We start from the raw sequence: 24003 nt of genomic DNA, 5'->3' as shown, positions 1-24003 counted from the left end.
ACACAGTACAGCCAAACTTCACGCTAATTAGCAAACATTTTTCACAGTATTGGCAGCAAAATCAAAGTGCCTTATAAATGACTCCAACACTGCACTAGCATAGAAACAATATGGTGTCATATTTGATGGTAAGATGTTGAAATATTGCAGAAAATGTGCCTTTGTGGTGCTGCTTTCCAGAGGAATGGTCTATGAGACTCTTTGCGGTTGCTGCTTGCCCCAGACCTCAGGTTTCTCCTTGGGCTTTCGATCATGCTTTCCAGGGAATTAGAACCTAATTCTCTTCCCTTACAGCAAGCAAATCACCGCTCTTTCGATTTAGTCCTGTTTCTAGAAAATAAGCAGTGAAATGCGTACTTAGTCACTGGTTGATTGCGGTGGAGTACAGCAGGGGCGGAAACGGGGATGTGGTTAGGCAACTTCATCCCAAAATAACTTGCTGGGAACCGGTAGGACAGCCTTTTCTGGAGCCACTTTTTCTGAGCCGAAATAGTTGGAAAAAAACACACACACACACGCAAGCACAAGGCAACGAGATGACCTTCGATTTGGCACGAAATCAAGCAGGAAGAATGACTGCGTTCTGTCCACAGACATAACAAGGATCATTAACTGGTAATGAGCCATGTTTTATTCCTGTCGCGCCGGTAGCGATTTGTTGTCGCCAACGAGAACCTCTGGAAATGTAAACTCATTTGGGAGGACATGAGTGACGCAAGACGCTCAAAAAAGAAGAAGAAGAAGAATCAGCGCTTCAGATAAACAAAGCCTCAGCGGCTGACTTCACCTGATTGGTAGTCAGGGAACCACACGTCCCTCCAATACTGGTTTGGGGCAGTCCCTCGAGACGAGAGAGGTTGAGAGCGAGTGAGAGAGAGAGAGAGAGAGAGAGAGAGAGAGAGAGAGACGACGCATCTGCGGAGATAAAAAGGAGACGTTTCCAGTCAATGTTTACTCACTTTTGTGCCCTGGATTTGGAGGTGCGCTTGATCTGGAAGTCTTGTAAGTACACCCACAGTCTCTCCTCGCCTTCCTTTCCCACGGTTGGTGCCAAGGGGATTCAGTCTCTTCTTCTTTGGTTCTTGGGGTTCGCAGTGACCCAGGTCACGCCCTTCAGGTCATTTAACTGGAATCGTTCCTTCAATCCTTCCTTCAAATCCCCTGAGGGTACCAGTAACCACCCACCACCCCTGGTCTTCCCCCTTCCCTTGTACCTGTCATTATCTCCTTTTTTGACCTAAAATAGGTACAACAACAACAACAATTATAATAACAATAACTAAAAAAATTGCCACTTTTGAGGTCTCAGTGAAGGATATGAATTTAAAAATGAATATAAATGCCCTTTTCTCCCAGGAAAAATCTTCATGAAGCCTGTGTAAAATGCTCTTCATTTCCCGTGAAATGAGGATGGCAGACATTTCTACTAGAAATGTTCACTCTAGTTCATCTCTCCTGTAGCCCTCAGGCCTCGTTGTGACCAGTTCCCTTGGCACCAAGGAATTGTATTGCTTATTGTTAAACATTTTTTCAGTCTTTTTCGATTATTCTTATCAGTGGAAATTTTTTTTTATACTAGTAAAACTACAAGATCAGGTTTAAGTATAATCCACTGAAAATTCAAGGACACATTTTGCTTTTTTTTCGTCAATATTTTTTATACTTTTCTTCAACTTGAAGTTTTGTCATCTTACCATCTTACCCAGGTGCTGGAAGGTTTATAAAAAAAATGTCTAGTTTTTAACTTGCTGTAACAATCAGTTTTGACTCAAGCAACGAAAATTGTTGAGAAATTCTTCAACTTCTGCTACGAATGAGGTGGCCAAAAAAGATTTCTTATATAAATAAAACTAAAAACTTAAAATTAAGTTTATTTACAACATTCGTTCCTGTCTCAGAGGAGGTAGAAATCAGATGTTGCACCCTAGCAACATGTTTTGAAAAACAATATTTTGTAATAATTACTTGATGTACAAGTGTTCAAATCTCATAGCCTTCTCTTTCACCCATATGACGAAAAGATATACAAAAAGTGTCAAAATTTAAGATCTTGCACCTTCAAGCCTATCTCAGATGACAGAACTTTGGGAAATAAGAGAAACTTAACTTTCAAGCCTATCTCAGATGACAGAACTTTGGGAAACAAGAGAAACTTAACTTTTTGTAACCTTCCTAGGTGCCTCAAGAGGACACATCCACTCAGCATCATGAAGTTGGCACTCTTCACTGTTGCACTCGTGGCGCTCGTGACCTCCAGTCAGATCATGGCACAGCCCACCACAGAGCGGAATGTCCAGAAGACCACCACAGAAAAGATCGAGAACTGTGAGTAATTGATTGAGTGACTGATTGTCGTTCCTCAGGTGTGGCAACTAGTGGGTTATAGGCACTGAACTTTTAGTTACAGAGTCAGATCTACCCACTTCTTGTCTTGAGTCTGGATACCACTGTTAAAAACATCTGAACTGGAAATGTTTCCAACTCGGATATTTTCAGTAGTATCAAGGGTCAAGACTAGAATTATGTGGATCTTGAGTGTCGTTAAAGACATCTAAGCGTAGAAATAAGAATAAGGTGGGAATCTTGCTAGGAAAACTTTTGTTCTTTCAATGTCAGCCTCAAAGCCCAGTTAAGATTAGAACCCTGAAAGGTGTCAATGAAATCAGGTTTTGTTGAAGAAGCCTACTGCTTCAGCAAACTGAAAAGAGAGGCGTTTCCTGACCATCTTTTCTAGAATTGACGTCAGCTGAAAATCTTCCCTTCTGAGTATTCAAAGGACATTTCCTGGGTTCTCCTAAACTCAGACACTCAACGAGACGTTTAACCCTGAGGAAAACAAAGAATTCCTTCCAGAGAGGGTGAACTTGTTGATGTTAGGGCTCCCAGCAGGCAGAGGAGGATTCCAGGTTTGGCCCTGCAGACACTGCAGTGGTCCAATTCTCTACCTGTCCATGTTTATATTACCACCAAAGGAGGCAAAGGTTCTACATGAAGGAGACTTAGTAGCCAATGGGAACTACAGTCTCCATGCCTCTTGTCTAGCCAAGAAAACCAAGTGGCTGTTTTGTGAAGGGGGACAAAAACTACCATTTGATCTTACTGAGGGAAGTGAGTTGTACATGCACCATGAACGATAGTGCTTGGTGTAACCTCCGTTCATTCTCTCAGTTTTTGCACGTTTTGTTTTCTTTGTCCATCATTTCTTATTCTCGTCAAGTCTAATTGTTCCAGTAAGGATTCCAGTATGAAAAAACAGTTACAGAGATAAAGAATGAACTATGTAAGAGAAATGATAGATAATGGCAAATAAGACAACACAAAGTTTAAATGAGACTCCTGTTAGCTTGCTAAACAAGAAGGCATTTGCATTTGCACTCAATTTGAATTCCAGAAGCCCCACTGATTCATCTACATTCCCGGAAAGACCATGCCATAAATTGGTTACAGCTGGAACAAGACTTCCAGAAAACTGAGTATTATTGAATCTCACAAAAGAAAAGGCAAGAGTGTTTTAATTAACCGCATATCTAGTATCATGTGGTAGATGGTTTAGCCTTGGAAGATCTGAATGCAAAGGAGGATCCGAATCGTGAAGAATTTATGAAGCATACCCAGTGACGTGTGGTCGTATGAGGGTACAAGATATTAATACTAAGGTTTGGAATAAGGAATTTGGTAGAACTCGAGTTTTTGTCCAACACTTTTAAGATGCGAGTCAGGTGCTGAAGACAAAACAAGGAAACAGTATTCAGAAACATGGCAGATGAAAGAATAGAAACATTTCCTCAGGAAAGGGCTTTCTCAGCATACCAATTTTTTACAAATTTGATGAATACACAGACTGAATACTGTAAAATCTCAAAAGTGAATTGTTGGTCAAGATATTTATATGTACTTAGAATTTTGAACAAGATCTGGGTTGGTGGATGCAGTGCCCCAGACTCATTAACGATCATACATTGAGTTATGTTAGGGTTCAGCTTCATTCCCGGTGATTTGCACCATGATTTTAGCTAAATCTACACTAAGAGAATCAGCAACAGCTGATCTACAGTCAGGAGATGGGATCGATGCAAAGAGAGTCACGTCACCTGCATAAGCAACCAGCTTATCTGCTTGGAAAACAGACGCATCGAGCGAATGATAATTGTTAGCCAAGAACATTACTCTGAGGAACTTCTGAGAATACATTCCCTTAGTCACTGAATTGCGTCTCAGAAGCCATCCTTTGTAATGTATTAGAAATTCAGTTACAGAGCCAAGAAATGCTCCCCAAACTCCCATCAGCTCAAGTCAGAAGCAGCGCTAAAATCAAGGTCATTTCATACAAACGCCATAACCAGAATCTAAGGATTTCTGTAAAAAAATGAAAGTACAAAGATGTGCATCACAAACCCCCAGGCCCTTGCAAAAATAAAATGGCAGGCTGTAGAACGCATGATTATTTCCAGCATAGAAACCAGGTTGTTTTGGCAGTAGAAGGGCAATACTTTAGATAATGTGGGAGTTATAAAAATTTGTCAGTAACCAATAGGGCATGAGCTACTGCTTGCACATTTAGCCAATGGAGTAATGTTACCTATTTTCCAATATGTGCAAAAAGAGCCCCTCTAGCTAACTCATGAAATATACCAGATCACCTAGGCATTAGGTATAGTCAGCAGTCTTCACATAAAACAACAAAAATGTTACCATTTGGTTCTGGATATTTCCTTTAGACAGTGATTGGAACAGCCTTCTGGTTTTAGCAAAGGAGGCATTGTTATGCCTATGCCAAAAAAAGCAGACTTGAGAGCAGCCTGCCATCGTGTTGTCAAGTTGTCACTGAATAGGTTTCGTTTATAGTAGCATTGTATTCAGTTCCTGCTAAAGCCAAAACTGAGTCTAGTTGTGTATAATTACTCCATATCAAGTCAGATTTGTTCCTTTTCCAAAGGTGAGAAGCCTCCTATAGCTACAGATAACCATATCTGTAATCATCATTCAACCAGGCTTTGTTTTGAGTGTGGCAGGACAACTGATAATGAATTCACTTAACAGTTTTGTAGATAGAACTAATTAAAAGAGCCGGCACAGCTTGCTTATACACCTGTCAAGAATTTAGATGTGAAAGGTGACTCAGAAGTCCATCCCAGGCTGCCTTAGGTTTATATAATATTATATATATATATATGTGTGTGTGTATATATATGTATATGTGTGTGTGTACAGTTGTTTTTTACTAAAGAGATTCCACGTTTACAAGTCCCAGCTGAAGGACCAACAGTGCCGGTTACAATACCAGAGAAAATGGTGAATACTAAGTTGAGGCGATCACCAGACTTGCGTGCAGCCTCATTTATAATTTCCTCACTGCTAGATTCCCAAGTCAAAAGCTCTTAGGCCGTGGCAATCAGCATGAGAGACAGAATGCAACCGCTGCCTGTGGCGAGCATTGAAATTGCCAACAAACGGATGAGGTCTTTCATCTCCCCTGTATCTTAGCCATGATGAAGACACCCAATAATAGTACCATCTAAACTTGGACTGCGGTAGACGGAATGCATATAAAAGTTGTTTTGTGCCTGCTGTGAACCCTTATAGTTATAGCTTGGATCTCATCGTACCCACATTAATCGTAGGTCTTACGAGAAGACGGGTATGCATTTCTGATATACGCCGCCCCAGGAATGGCGTCATGTTGAAGAATGGCTAGTTTGTTGAAGCTTGGAATGTGGGGCTTAGGTGAGTGCCTAACTAGGAAGAACCAAAAAGTTTCTGTGCCTAATGAAATATTATACTGTCCGGAGGCAACAACAATGTCACTAATATTACAATGCAGCCCACGAGTATTATTATACATCACATAACATGATTGGTGCCTAACTAACCAAGGATTTTGTGCAACATCTCCAGTCATTATAAGATTAAAAAGCAATTAAAAAGGTATATATTTCATACTTACAAATATCCATTCTGTTCCTTGCAAGTCCCTTCAAGTTGATGCTCTGTTAGTGTTGATTTATGATTTGTTTCCTAATTACAGCAATAGTAACATGTTAGGAAATGGTGTGTTCAGAATTTATTGACTGCTTTCTTACACTTTAGACTTCCAGGCTTCCTTGTAACCCATTGGTGCTTGCATCAGATCGCCAAGATTCATTGCAAGGCTCAGCAGCATTTGTTTACATGACGGGTCATGGTTGGTAATGCTGCATTCAATCATCCTCTTACATCCTAGCTTGGAACCCGCTTAGAACTCACGGCAGAGCGAAAAGAAATTTTACCCAAAAAGTGCTGGTTCATATCCATTTAGCTCTCTCCCCTAAACTACCAAGCTTAAAAATTCTCCTTCTGGTTCTGTTTTCCTTAACTTTCACAATAGCCCATCCTTCAAGAGGAACAAAGGTCTACCAGGGCTAGATAACCGCATTAGATTATCCGTCCCACTGGCATCTTCAGTGTAACTGAGCATTGCTTCAGATTCTCTTACGTACTTTATAACAACTTATGCCCTTTTGTTTTAGACATGTATTGCTTCCTTGCATCAAACAGGTGTCGGACCCGCATGCCCAGCTGACGGAGATGACGGGGAGTGCAAGTGCAGCGGCATCTGCGAACACGTGGTTTCTGTCGATCCTTGCGTCTGCGGGCGCAACTGGAGCTGCCCAGAGCTGACAAAGGGAGTCATAAATAACAACTCAACTAGAGCCAAGAACTGATTCGTGTTGCCTTTGTGTGCCTTCCTGCTCTGATCCAAGTAAATGTAGAAAGCTTATGTTTACAGATTCCATTTCAAACCATCTGAAAGATGCTTTTGTTTTGAGACTAAATTTCATTTTCTGAAAGTAGAGCTGGCAGGAAAGTTATTGTTTTGTGACCAAATTTTATGTTCTGAAAGAATTTTAAGAGAGTATATTTCTTGATTTCACAGGCTGACTGAGAAGCATTATGTTAAGAATGCAGATTGTTATAGTGTAGCATCTTAATAAAGTTCAAAGAGAGAAAAGTTTGTTTATATCCTAATATGGTGGAAGGAAACAAATGAAATAAGAATGAAGACTACAGCCAGACTTATCAGAAACTGTAGAATCATCATGGAAGACAGAAAACTACACAAGAAAAATCTTTTACAAGTGTGGGTGGATGAGTAATAGTTTTTTTTTTTTTTTGGCAATTTATGGCATGTTAAGCTCTACACCTAGCACCCAGAGGCAGTGTAAGCAAACTGAATGAGCTATGAGGAACCAGGAAATGATTGGGCTGGAGGGTCTGGAAAGTCCCAGAAGCAAGAAAATGGAGACGTAGTCTGTGTCTTGTGTTATCTGCCAAAGTCTGTATGACAGAAACTGACTAAACTTCAAATTTGACAGTGAGCTCATCCATAACTCGGCCAGAGTGGCCCAAACTTCGAAAGATCATTGTGTACCCCTTACATTTCTGTGTTACTTTTGATCTGTTGGGGTTTATGTATTGGGAGGAAGTGATGTTTTCTTTTGTACGGCTGCATCTGTAGACAAAATGTCCCTAAAATGGTTGGAAGACTTTTGATAAGACTTGATGAAAACGTTCAAGGGGAACAGTCCTCTGGGTGACCAACTTTTGGCGAAGAGTTCGCAAGTTCTGTACGTACTATGGTTTTAAGAAAGATTTTGTACATCCTCACTACACAGCAGTTCAGTTCATAGTAAAAGATGTGTACCAATATAGTTGTTATGCTTTGGAAATGTTCTTCCATTAAGAGGCTTTATTCATGGTCAAGCTCCACCCTTCTTACTTTTATTTCCCTTGTTTCCAACTGGTCTGGGCTAGAAGAGGCCATTAGGTTCCCTGATTCATTGGCGTCTACACTCAGACAAATCATTCTGGAAGTCTTGCTTAATTGCCTCTGCAGCCAGTGTTGTATAATTCATCCATGTAATGGCTTAAGGGTAATTATAAGTGAATCTGGAAATTGGTCAAGAGACTATGGATTAATACCTCAATCCTGGTATAAGGTTGATTACTTCCATGCCAGAAATTAACCTTTTAAATCTGTTATTTAACCTTTGATTATCTTTTTCATTTTTTCCATGTTTTTTAGAGGCAGTAGCTTCTCATAAAATACTGTCTTTTTGTAAATACTCTGCCTCTATGATTGAAAAATAGTTTGTACAGCATTGCAAGGTTTACCCAAAATAAACTGTGACATTCCACACCTCGTTCTACTTTTTACCTCATTTTTTTTATTTGTGACCACTGATAAATCAAACACTGCCAACAAATGCCTATTGGAAGTTCTCTTTCCTCCTTGCTTTGCTCCAGTAAATCTACCTACAGCTAAGCTGTTAACGAGACTTGTTTCACCCTTGCATCCCCTACATGCCACAGAAGCCCTTATCAATCACAGAATGGGACAGTAAGGCTCAACACCCTTCGCAACTTTAACTTCTAAGCAACAATCTGCAACGTATCTTCTGTGTAAACTGTTTGCTTTCTCTCCAAAGCACGAGTCTTCATTTGTACTTAGCAGCAGCATCTGAGACTCAGCCCTGAGGCTGCTCTTTCCAAAATGGCTGTGTTGAGATGTAGCAAGTCCTCCTACTCGTAAGACTGTAAGTGGGATTCTTGTATGACCACGGGCAAAAACCCTGTGGGATTCTTGCCTGACCACAAGCAAAAACCCTGTGGGATTCTTGCCTGACCACAGGCAAAAAACCCTATGGGATTCTTGTCTGACCACAGGCAAAAACCCTGTGGGACTGACCACAGGCAAAAACCCTGTGGGATTCTTGCCTGACCACAGGCAAAAACCCTATGGGATTCTTGTCTGACCACAGGCAAAAACCCTGTGGGATTCTCGCCTGACCACAGGCAAAAACCCTGTGGGATTCTTGCCTGACCACAGGCAAAAACCCTATGGGATTCTTGTCTGACCACAGGCAAAAACCCTGTGGGATTCTCGCCTGACCACAGGCAAAAAACCCTTGGGATTCTCGCCTGACCACAGGCAAAAACCCTATGGGATTCTTGTCTGACCACAGGCAAAACCCCCTGTGGGATTCTTGCCTGACCACAGGCAAAAACCCTGTGGGATTCTTGCCTGACCACAAGCAAAAACCCTGTGGATTCTTGCCTGACCACAGGCAAAACCCTGTGGGATTCTTGTCTGACCACAGGCAAAAACCCTGTGGGATTCTTGCCTGACCACAGGCAAAAACCCTGTGGGATTCTTGCCTGACCACAGGCAAAACCCTATGGGATTCTTGTCTGACCACAGGCAAAACCCTGTGGGATTCCTGCCTGACCACAGGCAAAAAAACCCTTGGGATTCTTGCCTGACCACAGGCAAAAATGGGATTCTTGTCTGACCACAGGCAAAAACCCTGTGGGATTCTCGCCTGACCACAGGCAAAAACCCTGTGGGATTTCTCGCCTGACCACAGGCAAAAACCCTGTGGGATTCTTGCCTGACCACAGGCAAAAACCCTATGGGATTCTTGTCTGACCACAGGCAAAAACCCTGTGGGATTCTCGCCTGACCACAGGCAAAAACCCTGTGGGATTCTCGCCTGACCACAGGCAAAAACCCTGTGGGATTCTTGCCTGACCACAAGCAAAAACCCTGTGGGATTCTTGCCTGACCACAGGCAAAACCTGAGTGGGATTCTTGTCTGATGCAAAAACCTGGGACCTGACCACAGGCAAAAACCCTGTGGGATTCTCGCCTGACCACAGGCAAAAACCCTTGGGATTTCTTGTCTGACCACAGGCAAAAACCTTGTGGGATTCTTGTCTGACCACAGGCAAAAACCTTGTGGGATTCTTGTCTGACCACAGGCAAAAACCCTGTGGGATTCTCGCCTGACCACAGGCAAAAACCCTATGGGATTCTTGTCTGACCACAGGCAAAAACCTTGTGGGATTCTTGTCTGACCACAGGCAAAAACCTTGTGGGGTTCTTGTCTGATCACAGGCAAAAACCCTGTGGGATTCTTGTCTGACCACAGGCAAAAACCTTGTGGGATTCTTGTCTGATCACAGGCAAAAACCCTGTGGGATTCTTGTCTGACCACAGGCAAAAACCTTGTGGGATTCTTGTCTGACCACAGGCAAAAACCTTGTGGGATTCTTGTCTGACCACAGGCAAAAACCTTGTGGGATTCTTGTCTGACCACAGGCAAAAACCTTGTGGGATTCTTGTCTGACCACAGGCAAAAACCCTGTGGGATTCTTGTTGTCTGACCACAGGCAAAAACCTTGTGGGATTCTTGTCTGACCACAGGCAAAAACCTTGTGGGATTCTTGTCTGACCACAGGCAAAAACCTTGTGGGATTCTTGTCTGACCACAGGCAAAAACCTTGTGGGATTCTTGTCTGACCACAGGCAAAAACCTTGTGGGATTCTTGTCTGACCACAGGCAAAAACCTTGTGGGATTCTTGTCTGACCACAGGCAAAAACCCTGTGGGATTCTTGTCTGACCACAGGCAAAAACCCTGTGGGATTCTCGCCTGACCACAGGCAAAAACCCTGTGGGATTCTTGCCCGACCACAAGCAAAACCCTGTGGGATTCTTGCCTGACCACAGGCAAAAACCCGAGTGGGATTCTTGTCTGATCACAGGCAAAAACCCTGTGGGATTCTCGCCTGACCACAGGCAAAAACCCTATGGGATTCTTGTCTGACCACAGGCAAAAACCTTGTGGGATTCTTGTCTGACCACAGGCAAAAACCTTGTGGGATTCTTGTCTGACCACAGGCAAAAACCTTGTGGGATTCTTGTCTGACCACAGGCAAAAACCTTGTGGGGTTCTTGTCTGATCACAGGCAAAAACCCTGTGGGATTCTTGTCTGACCACAGGCAAAAACCTTGTGGGATTCTTGTCTGATCACAGGCAAAAACCCTGTGGGATTCTTGTCTGACCACAGGCAAAAACCTTGTGGGGTTCTTGTCTGATCACAGGCAAAAACCCTGTGGGATTCTTGTCTGACCACAGGCAAAAACCTTGTGGGATTCTTGTCTGATCACAGGCAAAACCCTGTGGGATTCTTGTCTGACCACAGGCAAAAACCTTGTGGGATTCTTGTCTGACCACAGGCAAAAACCTTGTGGGATTCTTGTCTGACCACAGGCAAAAACCCTGTGGGATTCTCGCCTGACCACAGGCAAAAACCCTGTGGGATTCTTGCCTGACCACAAGCAAAAACCCTGTGGGATTCTTGCCTGACCACAGGCAAAAACCTTGAGTGGGATTTCTTGTCTGATCACAGGCAAAAACCCTGTGGGATTCTCGCCTGACCACAGGCAAAACCCTATGGGATTCTTGTCTGACCACAGGCAAAACCTTGTGGGATTCTTGTCTGACCACAGGCAAAAACCTTGTGGGATTCTTGTCTGACCACAGGCAAAAACTTGTGGGATTCTTGTCTGACCACAGGGGGGTTCTTGTCTGATCACAGGCAAAAACCCTGTGGGATTCTTGTCTGACCACAGGCAAAAACCTTGTGGGATTCTTGTCTGATCACAGGCAAAAACCCTGTGGGATTCTTGTCTGACCACAGGCAAAACCTTGTGGGTTCTTGTTCTTGTCTGACCACAGGCAAAACCTTGTGGGATTCTTGTCTGACCACAGGCAAAACCTTGTGGGATTCTTGTCTGACCACAGGCAAAAACCCTGTGGGATTCTTGTCTGACCACAGGCAAAAACCTTGTGGGATTCTTGTCTGACCACAGGCAAAAACCTTGTGGGATTCTTGTCTGACCACAGGCAAAAACCCTGTGGGATTCTTGTCTGACCACAGGCAAAAACCTTGTGGGATTCTTGTCTGACCACAGGCAAAAACCTTGTGGGATTCTTGTCTGACCACAGGCAAAAACCCTGTCACCTGTTCATGAAGCCTGCCCTGTGTCCCTGCTTACCTGATCCCCCTCCAGATTGTCACTTGTCTTTTCCAATAATGCTGCAAATTCACACTGAACGTGACTTACCAATAACAGATTTTTGTATCATTCTATTCGTATCCTAATTACAGCCGTATGTAGAAACCTATATTTTCAAATTATACTGAAATTTGTATTTCATTAAATGGCTTCTATGACGAAATTATCTGCTAGGATTTAGGGCTGCTTCAAGAGATAAGTATAGATTAGCACCTAAGTCACTGGGTGTCCATTAAACAGGATGACTTCGGAGTTTCTGATGTCAGGTTGTAGTCTTTTGCCTCTTTGCGTAATTGTAACCTTTCTTTCAGTAAAAGCCCTTTCTCGTAAAGAACTTCGTCGTAATTTTCCCTGAATCTGGATCTCCCAAAGAGAAGTAGCTACTGCATTGAAATGAGGAACTTAAATATGCCCTTAATATGATCTTCAAATATCTGAACCCTTTGAGGATATAGGTATAAATTCAAAGCCTTGATTTTTGCAGAATTTCAGAGATTGTAGGGATTGCAAACTTTAAGCACAAACATGTATTGCACCTTTTCGTATATATCATAATCCTGATTAAATAAGAACACTTCATTGTAACAGCTTAAGAGAATTGGAAGTTTTGCTGAAGCATGGAAATCTGACATTTAGATGAGTTTTCGTATACTATGATCTATGACGCCATTCATCAGCTGATAACTAAACCTTGTGAAGATAGTATATGAATTTTAAACAGTTCAGTCAAATGTGTTGTCTAAAGAATTTCTATTTCAACATTTATCTTTTATGAAAGATTCATGGAGTTGAAGTATGCAAATGTAAGATAATGAAATTCCAGCCTTGAAATCAGTTAAGAATTCTAACTAAAGTTAACAAAACCCAAAACTGAAACATGGAATCATGAGTCATTTCAAAGTCAGAAGGTTACGCATTATTTCTCATTAGTAATCAGAGTGCACGCAAACCTTAGTATTTCATTTAATTCCCTCTATTGAAAGTCAGAAGCACACCACAGGAGAAACATGTTTCGTTTTTCATAGTAGCCCAAATGAGTCTAGAAGACCATGAGGGAACCTTTCCAGGTGTTTTTCTAGTTCTTTCTTCTCAAGTGAAATTACTGGAGAGGTTTTAGGCACAAGAGTGCACAAGGACACACCTCTATAAAACAGCATGTAGAAAGCTCTTCAAGGGTTACTGAGACTGGTCAACCAGTAGCCACTGTAATTGTACAATAGGGTCTGGTTTATTTATATGGTCCTGACGAATTAGATTTCCATCAGCAATTATTAGTCGACTCATTTCAAAACCCTCTCTTTATTGTGGGCTAAGATCTGGTCAGTGTTATTCTGCATCCTGTCCTCATGATTATCTGTTGCTTCAGTAACTACTCATTATTTTGTGATTGCTAGCTTTTCACTCGTTCCCATGACATGTTCAAACCATCACAGTCTTTGGGAACTTGATTTAATCTGAAGACTCACCTTTTCTCGTCCTCAGAACATTCTCACGTCTTTCCTTGTGGTAGTAGAAACATGGGCTCTAAGAAGAAAAGAGGAAGCAAAGCTTGAGAGAACAGAGATGAGAATGCTGAGGTGGATTATGGGAACATCGCTGCTTGAGAGATTGGAAAATGATGAAATAAGAAGAAGAAGAAGAAGAGCAGGCTTAGTAAAGATAACAGAGGTGATAAGAGAGCCACGATTGAAGTTAAGTTAAGTATACCTTAGTTTAACCAGACCACTGAGCTGATTAACGGCTCTCCTAGGGCTGGCCCGGAGGATTAGATTTACTTTACGTGGCTAAGAACCAATAGGTTACCTAGCAACAGCTTATTGTGGAATCCGAACCACATTATGACGAGAAATGAATTTCTATCACCAGAAATAAATTCCTCTAATTCTTCATTGGCCGGTCGGAGAATTGAACGTTGCCAGCAGCGTGTTAGCTGAGAACTACAGCCACGATTGAGATGGTATGGGCATGTGTTAAGGATGGATGACGAGGAGGGAGTGAAGAGGGCCTGGGAAGAAGAACCTGTTAGAGGAAGAGGATTGAGAGGGAGACAGAATTAGATGGCGAGACAAAGTGAAGAAAGATATGGAGAGAAGAGGTTTGGTGGAGGTTGAAGGCAGCGGAGGAGAAGGTGCATCAGGCAACCGACCCCTTAACGTAGGGATGACGGTGGGAAGGAAGAGTAGAAGCCTCCCAAGCCTCAACAGTTGCGTGAACTAGCATTATCTTTGCTGATGACTTAGTCCAAGCTGACCTCATACTAAACTTATCTTCCATCAAAATAATTCTTGGCGCATAAATCATCATATGCTCCGCTTGGACTTCAAGCACAATATGTAGGAAAACAGTCATGTGCTATGCAAAGAGGCTTTAGAGCCTCAAAGCAGAAGATATTGAGATGAGTTAATGATCTAAGTGGCATATGTTGAGAGGAGTTGACAGGAATGGAAAAGATTGGAATTGCATACTTGGTAATGATGGATCACAGTGCTGTGAGATAGCTTAGATATGTACTGAGAAAAGGTTGTTAAGGTTATGTATAAGTGAGATGGCGAAGTGGGATTTTTCATAGAGAACCACTTGACCTTCATTGTAATATTTTCAATGCATTTAGATAGAAATGAAGGACCCACATTAGGACGCAGGAAAAAAATCTTGTACGTCTTGCTGCTTTATTAGTAAGTGATTACATATTTAAAAAATAAATCTAAGTAAAATAATAACAAATGCAACAAAGTTGATGAATATACCTATGGATTACTATCTTATTCTTTGTAGTGAGATATTTCGGGGTTCCCAACCCCCTCGCTGCACCTGGATAAAGAGTTGTAATTCGATACCTCTATTTAGGTGATGGCAGACATATACCTCTTCACAAGAGGCAGGTTAGATTAGCTCGGAGAAATATAAGAGGAAGATAGAGAATTATCCGTTCTAAACAAGGTCTTTATCCAGGCAACCAGAGGAAGGTGGAGACTTATTCATCCTGAAAACTGAAAGTCTTCATGGCGACACGATTCACGGCCTTTGGAAACCTCTCTCGGTAGTTCCTGCAGTTGCAGGTCTTGTGGGATGAGCTCCTCCAGTTGCTCCTGGTGGGGTATGAGCTCCTGTAGATGCACTTGGTGGGGTATTGGCTCCTGCAAATGCTCCTGTTGGGCTATGAGTTCCCGTAGATGCACGTCCTGGAGCCTGAGCTCCTGGGAATGAACCTGTTGGGGTATGAGCTCCTGTAGATGCACCTGGTGGGGTATTACCTCCTGCAGATGCACGTCCTGGGGCTTGAGCTCCTGGGAATGAACCTGTTGGGGTATGAGCTCCTGTAGATGCACCTGGTGGGGTATTACCTCCTGCAGATGCACGTCCTGGGGCTTGAGCTCCTGGGAATGAACCTGTTGGGGTATGGGCTCCTGTAGATGCACCTGGTGGGGTATTAGCTCCTGCAGAGGCACGTCCTGGGGCCTGAGCTCCTGGGAATGAACCTGTTGGGTTACGAGCTCCTGTAGATGCACCTGGTGGGGCATTAGCTCCTGCGAATGCACCTGATGGGCTGTGAGCACCTGCAGATCCTCCAGTTACTGGGTTACGACCACCTGCAGTTGATGTTGTGTTGGTAGATCTGGTAGACCTTACAGGACCAACAGTTGAGTTTGATCTTGTGTTGTTAAATCTAGCCAAGCCGGGTGTAGGGCTGCGAATTCCTCCAGGTCCTCCAGTTGTTGGGTTAAGCCCACCTGTAGGTGAGGCTGTTGAGTTTGTGTTGGTAGATCTGGTAGACCTTACAGGACCAACTGTTGAGTTTGATCTTGTGTTGTTAAATCTAGCCAAGCCAGGTGTAAGGCTGGGAAGTCCTCCGGTTGTTGGGTTACGCCCACCTGTGGGTGGAGCTGTTGAGCTTGTGTTGGTAGATCTGGTAGACCTTACAGGACCAACTGTTGAGTTTGAGCCTGTGTTGTTGAATCTAGCCAAGCCAGGTGTAAGGCTGGGAAGTCCTCCAAGTCCTCCGGTTGTTGGGTTACGCCCACCTGTAGGTGAAGCTGTTGAGCTTGTGTTGGTAGATCTGGTAGACCTTACAGGACCAACTGTTGTGTTTGATCTTGTAGTGTTAAATCAGCCAAGCCAGGTGTAAGGCTGGGAAGTCCTCCGGTTGTTGGGTTACGCCCACCTGTAGGTGGAGCTGTTGAGCTTGTGTTGGTAGATCTGGTAGACCTTACAGGACCAACTGTTGAGTTTGAGCTTGTGTTGTTGAATCTAGCCAATCCAGGTGTAAGGCTGGGAAGTCCTCCAAGTCCTCCGGTTGTTGGGTTACGCCCACCTGTAGGTGGAGCTGTTGAGCTTGTGTTGGTAGATCTGGTGGACCTCACAGGACCAGCTGTTGAGTTTGAGCCTGTGTTGTTGAATCTAGCCAATCCAGGTGTAAGGCTGGGAAGTCCTCCAAGTCCTCCGGTTGTTGGGTTACGCCCACCTGTGGGTGAAGCTGTTGAGCTTGTGTTGGTAGATCTGGTAGACCTTACAGGACCAACTGTTGAGTTTGAGCTTGTGTTGTTGAATCTAGCCAAGCCAGGTGTAGGGCTGCGAATTCCTCCAAGTCCTCCGGTTGTTGGGTTACGCCCACCTGTAGGTGGAGCTGTTGAGCTTGTGTTGGTAGATCTGGTAGACCGTACAGGACCAGCTGTTGAGTTTGAGCTTGTGTTGTTGAATCTAGCCAATCCAGGTGTAAGGCTGGGAAGTCCTCCAAGTCCTCCGGTTGTTGGGTTACGCCCAACTGTAGGTGAAGCTGTTGAGCTTGTGTTGGTAGATCTGGTAGACCTTACAGGACCAACTGTTGTGTTTGATCTTGTGGTGTTAAATCTAGCCAAGCCAGGCGTAAGGCTGGGAAGTCCTCCGGTTGTTGGGTTACGCCCACCTGTAGGTGAAGCTGTTGAGCTTGTGTTGGTAGATCTGGTAGACCTTACAGGACCAACTGTTGTGTTTGATCTTGTTTGAGCCAGGTGTAAGGCTGGGAAGTCCTCCGTTGTTGGGTTACGCCCACCTGTAGGTGAAGCTGTTGAGCTTGTGTTGGTAGATCTGGTAGACCTTCCAGGACCAACTGTTGAGTTTGATCTTGTGGTGTTCTAGCCAAGCCAGGTGCAAGGCTGGGAAGTCCTCCGGTTGTTGGGTTACGCCCACCTGTAGGTGAAGCTGTTGAGCTTGTGTTGGTAGATCTGGTAGACCTTACAGGACCAACTGTTGTGTTTGATCTTGTGGTGTTAAATCTAGCCAAGCCAGGTGTAAGGCTGGGAAGTCCTCCGGTTGTTGGGTTACGCCCACCTGTAGGTGAAGCTGTTGAGCTTGTGTTGGTAGATCTGGTAGACCTTACAGGACCAACTGTTGAGTTTGAGCTTGTGTTGTTGAATCTAGCCAATCCAGGTGTAAGGCTGGGAAGTCCTCCAAGTCCTCCGGTTGTTGGGTTACGCCCACCTGTAGGTGGAGCTGTTGAGCTTGTGTTGGTAGATCTGGTAGATCTTACAGGACCAGCTGTTGAGTTTGAGCTTGTGTTGTTGAATCTAGCCAATCCAGGTGTAAGGCTGGGAAGTCCTCCAAGTCCTCCGGTTGTTGGGTTACGCCCACCTGTAGGTGGAGCTGTTGAGCTTGTGTTGGTAGATCTGGTAGACCTTACAGGACCAGCTGTTGAGTTTGAGCTTGTGTTGTTGAATCTAGCCAAGCCAGGTGTAGGACTGCGAATTCCACCAAGTCCTCCGGTTGTTGGGTTATGCCCACCTGTAGGTGGAGCTGTTGAGCTTGTGTTGGTAGATCTGGTAGACCTTACAGGACCAACTGTTGAGTTTGAGCTTGTGTTGTTGAATCTAGCCAATCCAGGTGTAGGACTGCGAATTCCACCAAGTCCTCCGGTTGTTGGGTTACGCCCACCTGTAGGTGGAGCTGTTGAGCTTGTGTTGGTAGATCTGGTAGATCTTACAGGACCAACTGTTGAGTTTGATCTTGTGTTGTTGAATCTAGCCAAGCCAGGTGTAGGATTACGAATTCCTCCAAATCCTCCAGTTGTTGGTGAATCAGTCGAGCTTGTGTTGGTACTTCTGGTGTTTCTTACGGGACTGGCTGGTGTGTTTGCGTTAGAAGTTCCTGAAGAAGTAGATGTTGCGTTTTGGACTCTGCTTTTGAGCTGAGGGCAGTCCCAGTTACGGCCGCACGAACACGGGTCAAGGGAGGCCACGTACTGACAGACTCCAGTGCACTCGCATTTGGGTTCTTTCTCTTCAACAGGGCATGCTGGTCCGACACCTGGGGATGAAAAACATAATTGCAACAGTTGTAGAGCCAATTGACTTGCATATGAGTATGATATATAAGTGTTATGATTGTCAATGTTGTTAAGCATGAGCACAAATTCTTTTGGAACAAACCCAAAGGGCAGTTAATTAAATAAGCTAGCTTCCACACAATAGAGTGACAGTATGTGAGAATGTATGGAAAAGATAAAGTTTGAATAAATGGAGGTAAAGAATTTAACAAAACACACATACACAATAGTTACTGGTAGAAGACAAGGGAAAATGAATAAAGTTGAGGCACCAGACCCCATAACATCACTGAAACCCACTGTGCCTCTGTTGACCTAAGCAGTGAATTATGTATCAGATACTTACTTGATTATAGTGGGTTGCCACTAGATGGAAGAAGGCACGGTAATAATTTCAACCCAAATTACTAACCATCTTGTGTAGTTCTCTCTAAGGGAAAAAGGCGACTGATTATTACAGAAGGAGAGCTCCTGAAGGTATTCACTTCCCAATCCTCTGCTAGTATTTTTGGAATTGAATAGCCACACTGATGTCCTCCAATTTTGCTCTACAGTTAAATAAACCAAATACCTCATTCCCTACTTAAGTCAACAGAGGTAACATAGGATTAAGCTGAGGTGTCTAAAGTATCCCACCTAGCCTGCAAAGTAAATCCTGGCCCTCTCGTTGGTGAAGAGACTATCATGGCCCCTTGACCACAAGAATCTGTAGATTAACTTATCAATAGCAGCAGTCCAAGGGATGCTTAGGCATCAATGAATTCTCAGCATGAGTGTCTTAAAAGGACCATCCTTGATAGGAATTCTTCATAAGGTTTCTCAGCCAAGAGCTATTTTACCCTAAAAGAATGGCACCTTGCAACCCATAAGTAGAAAACCCATTTGGGGGTTGTATATTTGTAGGGCACTTCCCTTCACCCCTTGTATCACCTTGCAACCCTCAGGGAGAAAACCCCCTGGAGTTACCCTAGAAGAGAAACCACCACACTGCAGTCAACTGAACAGAGTCACAACCAGTCCAGAGGCCCAGTGATGACCTGAGTGTACTTACAGTCTTCAATCTTCTCTGTCGTGGATTTGACGCTCTGACGTTCAGTGGTTGTAAATGCTATTCCAGGTGCCACTATTGCCACCAGGGCTGCTGCTGTGATGAGTACCAGCTTCATGGTGTTTGATGTGAGACCTCCTCAGCTCTGAATTGGTGGAGAAAATTGAGAAAAGTTAGCTTTTTGGCTTTTGAGTGACAGGTGAATGTGAAAAGCTTATGTTGGGAGCAGATCATTTATCTAGAACCTCTCTTGCTTTGGAATATTTATCTAGAACATCTCTTTTGCTTTTGAATTCCACGCGAAAGTTACAAAACATTGAGAAAATCATATGTTTAGAGAGTCTTTTATCCCTGAGTTGGAACCAACATTAATTTTATCCCGTGCAATCCATTGTCTACTTTGTGTATTGTATATTCCATGTATATGGCCCTGAGCTGAAATAAAGAATATTATTATTATTATTACTATACAACTCCAATATGAATCATTAACATTTTAAAGCAACTGAAGATTTTCAACACTTGAACTGAATATGAACGTCCCGGACTTGAATGACAGAAACACCACTTTGCGAAAAACACGATCTCCTCAGTTGGAAAAGAAAGAGAATTGAAAATCCCGAGCACAGCTTCTTGTCACAAAACCAAACCTCGAGAGAACCACACACACACACACACATAGACTTACCCTTGGAGTCCAAGTGTATCAACTGTCAGCTCGAGTAAGTCTGCAGCGTTAGGTGGGCACCACCCTCTATTTATCCTCGCGTAGCTGTCCCGTTTTTCGTGCATGCTCCGAAATTCTGCCCTGAACCAGTAGCGGCGGGTGGCGTCTGTCGTTACTCAACCCAGCTGTTAGGAGAGGAACGATCGATTGCTAAAGAGGGTTTTTCCCAGAAGAAGAAGAAACTGCGCCTGACGGAAACTAGTTTGCATAGCGACTCGAAAGCATTTTTGCGCAACGGGGACGGGACACGCTCTGGGAAAACTTTTCGGGACCGGCGCCTACTGGAAGAATACACATGTACTGGAACTGTAATTACGGTTAGTTAAAACTGCGCCAAAGTTTTTTTTTTTTTTTCAGGGGAATCGCGTTTTCTGTACACCGCATAACCAACGCCACCGAAAATAGGTCTCTATCTTTCGGTGGTCTCGGTATAATGCTGTGTGAACCGCGGTCCGTGAAGCCTGAACCGCCGCGGCTCGGTGGTGGCCTGTCTTATATCGTTTCCAGATGCACGATTATGGCGTACTTTAACCTGAAATAAAATAAAAACTACTGAGGAGGCTAGAGGGCTGCAATTTGCTATGTTTGACGATTGGAGGGCGATGATCAACATACCAATTTGCAGCCCTCTAGCCTCAGGAGTTTTTAAGGCAGAAAAAGTGCCGAAGGACAGACAAATCCGGCAAAACAGTTTTCTTTGACAAAAACAACTAAAAACTAGGAAGTTGGGAACATCAGATCTGAAGAAAACCGGTCAAAATACCCAGACCTAATCCCCCCGGGATGAATTGGCAGATTGGACCCTAATGAATTGTGAAGGGATTTATTTTGTTCCAAACTTCCTTTATCCAAGATCCCAAGACTGGCTTCAGGCTTTGGCCCGGCGATGAATAAATCACTACGACAGAGACAATTACAGAGCGCTTTCTAATTTATATAATCCCAGCTTTCCTTTTCTCTACGTAATAGGATCGTTTCCTGCATAATGTGTCCTTCCGAATCCGCAGAGAGAGAGAGAGAGACAGAGAGAGAGAGAGAGAGAGAGGGGTCACCTTTAGCCCCCATAAAACCAGTTTTATTTCTTGGGTATCTATGCAGTCCCAAGGGGCAGGAGGGTATTTCCTGTCGTTATTTTGGCACCGGAATTATTATGGTGATCCGACCAGGTACCAGGAACCTGGGCCCACCGAATTACTATGTTTTACCTTGTATTAATTTTTTTCGTGATGGTTGCTCTGTAACTCTGGTGGACGTGATCTCTCTCTCTCTCTCTCTCTCTCTCTCTCTCTCTCTCTCTCTCTCTCTCTCTCTCTCACACACACACACACAAGTGATAAAAAAATATTTATGTGTATATATATACTTATTTATGTGTATATATATGTATATATATAGTATATATATATATATTTGAATTGCAATCTTCTTAGACACGAAGAAATAATTGAGTGCAAGACGTTAGGAAGAGATTTCCAAACTACAAAAGGAAAAAATATATGTGTGTGTGCATAAATTATATGTATTATATATATATATATATATATATATATATATATATATATATATATATATATATATATATATATATACACGCACATATATAAATATTCACATGTATTTAGTAGGAGGAGAATTCACTTCTTGAAAACGTATCTGTTCCACTGTGGGCTTTCACTCAGTGGGAACAAACTTGCTTGTTGTGTAGTTTTCTCTTGATCTTGACCTGTCGTGCTCAGATATCAGCCATCTTGGTATATACAAAGCATTACAAAATCTTGGAGAATTAAATATACGTTTCCCTTATACATTTATTCCTTGTCTTAAAAATTCTATAAATTTTTTACCTTTCATAGTAGTAACCAAGTCTTGATCTTAAAGGGCACATTGTAAATTCTACAAGTCCGGAAACTTAGACAGAATTCTCACTGAGTCTTTGTGCACTCAGAGACTTTTATAGAAGTTCACAAATCACTTTGAGTCTTTACGGTCACTCTCCACACATCTCAACACTTTTAGCCTTTGTGCTCTACTTCCAACTGCCTGCTACTGCTCTAGAAACCTCCATAAACTTTATATGGGGTTCTGCCTGACAGTCGTACAGTACCAAGCCTGGTATAATTTTCCCAAGTTTTGTCTCTATGGGACCCCTTTTCCAGTAATGTTCATGCTCGCTTTTCTTATACACTTAGTTCAATGGTTGTTAATGAGTTAATGTAATGGTGAGAGAGAGGTCTCCTGGCTAGGTCAAGATTTCCATCAGTTCTTTGCCCAGTGCTGTTTGGGGTCAACTCTGCAGAGCCCTTTCGTCCGCACCCAAATCTGGGATCTCTCAGTTCATCGTGGCTTTTATTTTCCGCCTTCTCTCTCTGTCTCGTTCGGTCATTACATCTTCTTCTTCTTCTTCTTCTTCTTCTTCTTCTTCTTCTTCTTCTTCTTCTTCTTCTTCTCCTTCTTCTTCTGCATCTTTTCCCACTATATATATATATATATATATATATATATATATATATATATATATATATATATATATATATATATATATATATGTATATATGTGTGTGTGTGTGTGTGTGTGAATAAATACTGTGATTTATGACATTACACACCAAAAATACCCCATAATATTGAACTCACTTGACCTAGAGGGTCCCTGAGACCCAGAGGAACACGTGCTTTTTAGGTGTAATGCAGAGGAGACAGTGACTTCCCATTCGGCTATCAAGAGGGTAATAAGTTGATTATCTGTTATGATAGGTGATTGCTAAGTTTGGAACACATTCTTTATGGGTCTTTTAGAATCTCAAACATTAAGCCACAAATATCCTTTGATATAGAATCCCCTTTGCTTTGGGAATAACTTCCACCCAAAGGAATTAGTTGTATAGAAGTGTTTTTGTCATATTCTGGCCGTGACAGGTGTATTTATTGTTTATAATAACTTTTGGGTGTAAGTTATTCAAAAATTTAAGTGAATTCGACATTAAATGGTATTGTCGCTTGATATATATGTATATATATATAAATGTGTGTATGGATACATATATATATGTATATATATGTCTATACATTACATACATGTATACATAAGTATATTAATTTTATATATATACATATATTTATTGATGTATATAGTGTGTATATTTTTATATACATTGTGTATATATATATATACAGTATATATATGCAATAAGATGTAGCAACTGACGATTTTGGGCCACTTGCGTAACACAGAAGGCGAGAGAGAGAGAGAGAGAGAGAGAGAGAGAGAGAGAGAGAGAGAGAGAGAGAGAGAGAGAGAGACCCTTGGTGATCCGATTATAGGCTTATTTTTGTGCTTTTGTCCTTGTCCGACCTTCCACCTGTACTCGTCTCAGGTTTCTGTTTTATAATAATCCTCTTAAATTGAACTGTCAACTTCCTTCCACGTCTATACGTACGTACATATATACATACATACATACGTATATATATATATATATATATATATATATATATATATATATATATATATATATATATATATATATATATATATATATATATATATATATATATATACTTCATTGGGAAATTGATAGAAAATTGAGATTGATTTATCATTATTATTATTATTATTATTATTATTATTATTATTATTATTATTATTAGTTAGTTATTGGCTCTCTCACTAGTAAGTTATTATTATTCTCAATTATTAGGGATTATTATTATTATTATTATTATTATTATTATTATTATTGGCTCTCTCACTAGTAAGTCGAGAGTCTCAACCACAAGGGATTATTATTATTATTATTATTATTATTATTATTATTATTATTATTATTATTGGCTCTCACTAGTTAGTTATTATTAGGGTTATTATTATTATTATTATTATTATTATTATTATTATTATTATTATTATTATTATTGGCTCTCACTAGTAAGTTGAGAGTCTCAACCACAAGGGGTTATTATTATTATTATTATTATTATTATTATTATTATTATTATTATTATTATTATTATTATTATCATCATCATTAT

The 24003-nt window shown here is 42.0% G+C and overlaps 1 protein-coding gene and 1 long non-coding RNA gene across 2 annotated transcripts; one reads left to right on the top strand and one right to left on the bottom strand.

Annotated features, from left to right (window-relative positions):
- The first annotated feature begins 756 nt into the window (after positions 1-756).
- Positions 757-6988, top strand: LOC136856078 (uncharacterized). Its single transcript, XR_010858228.1, has 3 exons — positions 757-1002; positions 2177-2325; positions 6535-6988. It is a non-coding gene; the product is annotated as an uncharacterized lncRNA (long non-coding RNA).
- A 7565-nt stretch (positions 6989-14553) lies between these two features.
- Positions 14554-19365, bottom strand: LOC136856007 (uncharacterized). Its single transcript, XM_067133558.1, has 4 exons — positions 19251-19365; positions 17068-18180; positions 16108-16930; positions 14554-15967 (listed from the first exon to the last, which is right to left on the bottom strand). The coding sequence occupies exons 1-4, from the start codon at positions 19363-19365 to the stop codon at positions 14917-14919; spliced, it is 3102 nt and encodes a 1033-aa protein (XP_066989659.1). The 3' UTR covers positions 14554-14916.
- Between the last annotated feature and the right edge of the window lie 4638 nt (positions 19366-24003).

This window comes from Macrobrachium rosenbergii, chromosome 34 (assembly GCF_040412425.1).
Source record: "Macrobrachium rosenbergii isolate ZJJX-2024 chromosome 34, ASM4041242v1, whole genome shotgun sequence".
Lineage (NCBI taxonomy): Eukaryota > Metazoa > Arthropoda > Malacostraca > Decapoda > Palaemonidae > Macrobrachium > Macrobrachium rosenbergii.
The sequence above is the reverse complement of the archived record's forward strand: the minus strand, read 5'-3'. Positions and strand labels throughout refer to the sequence as shown.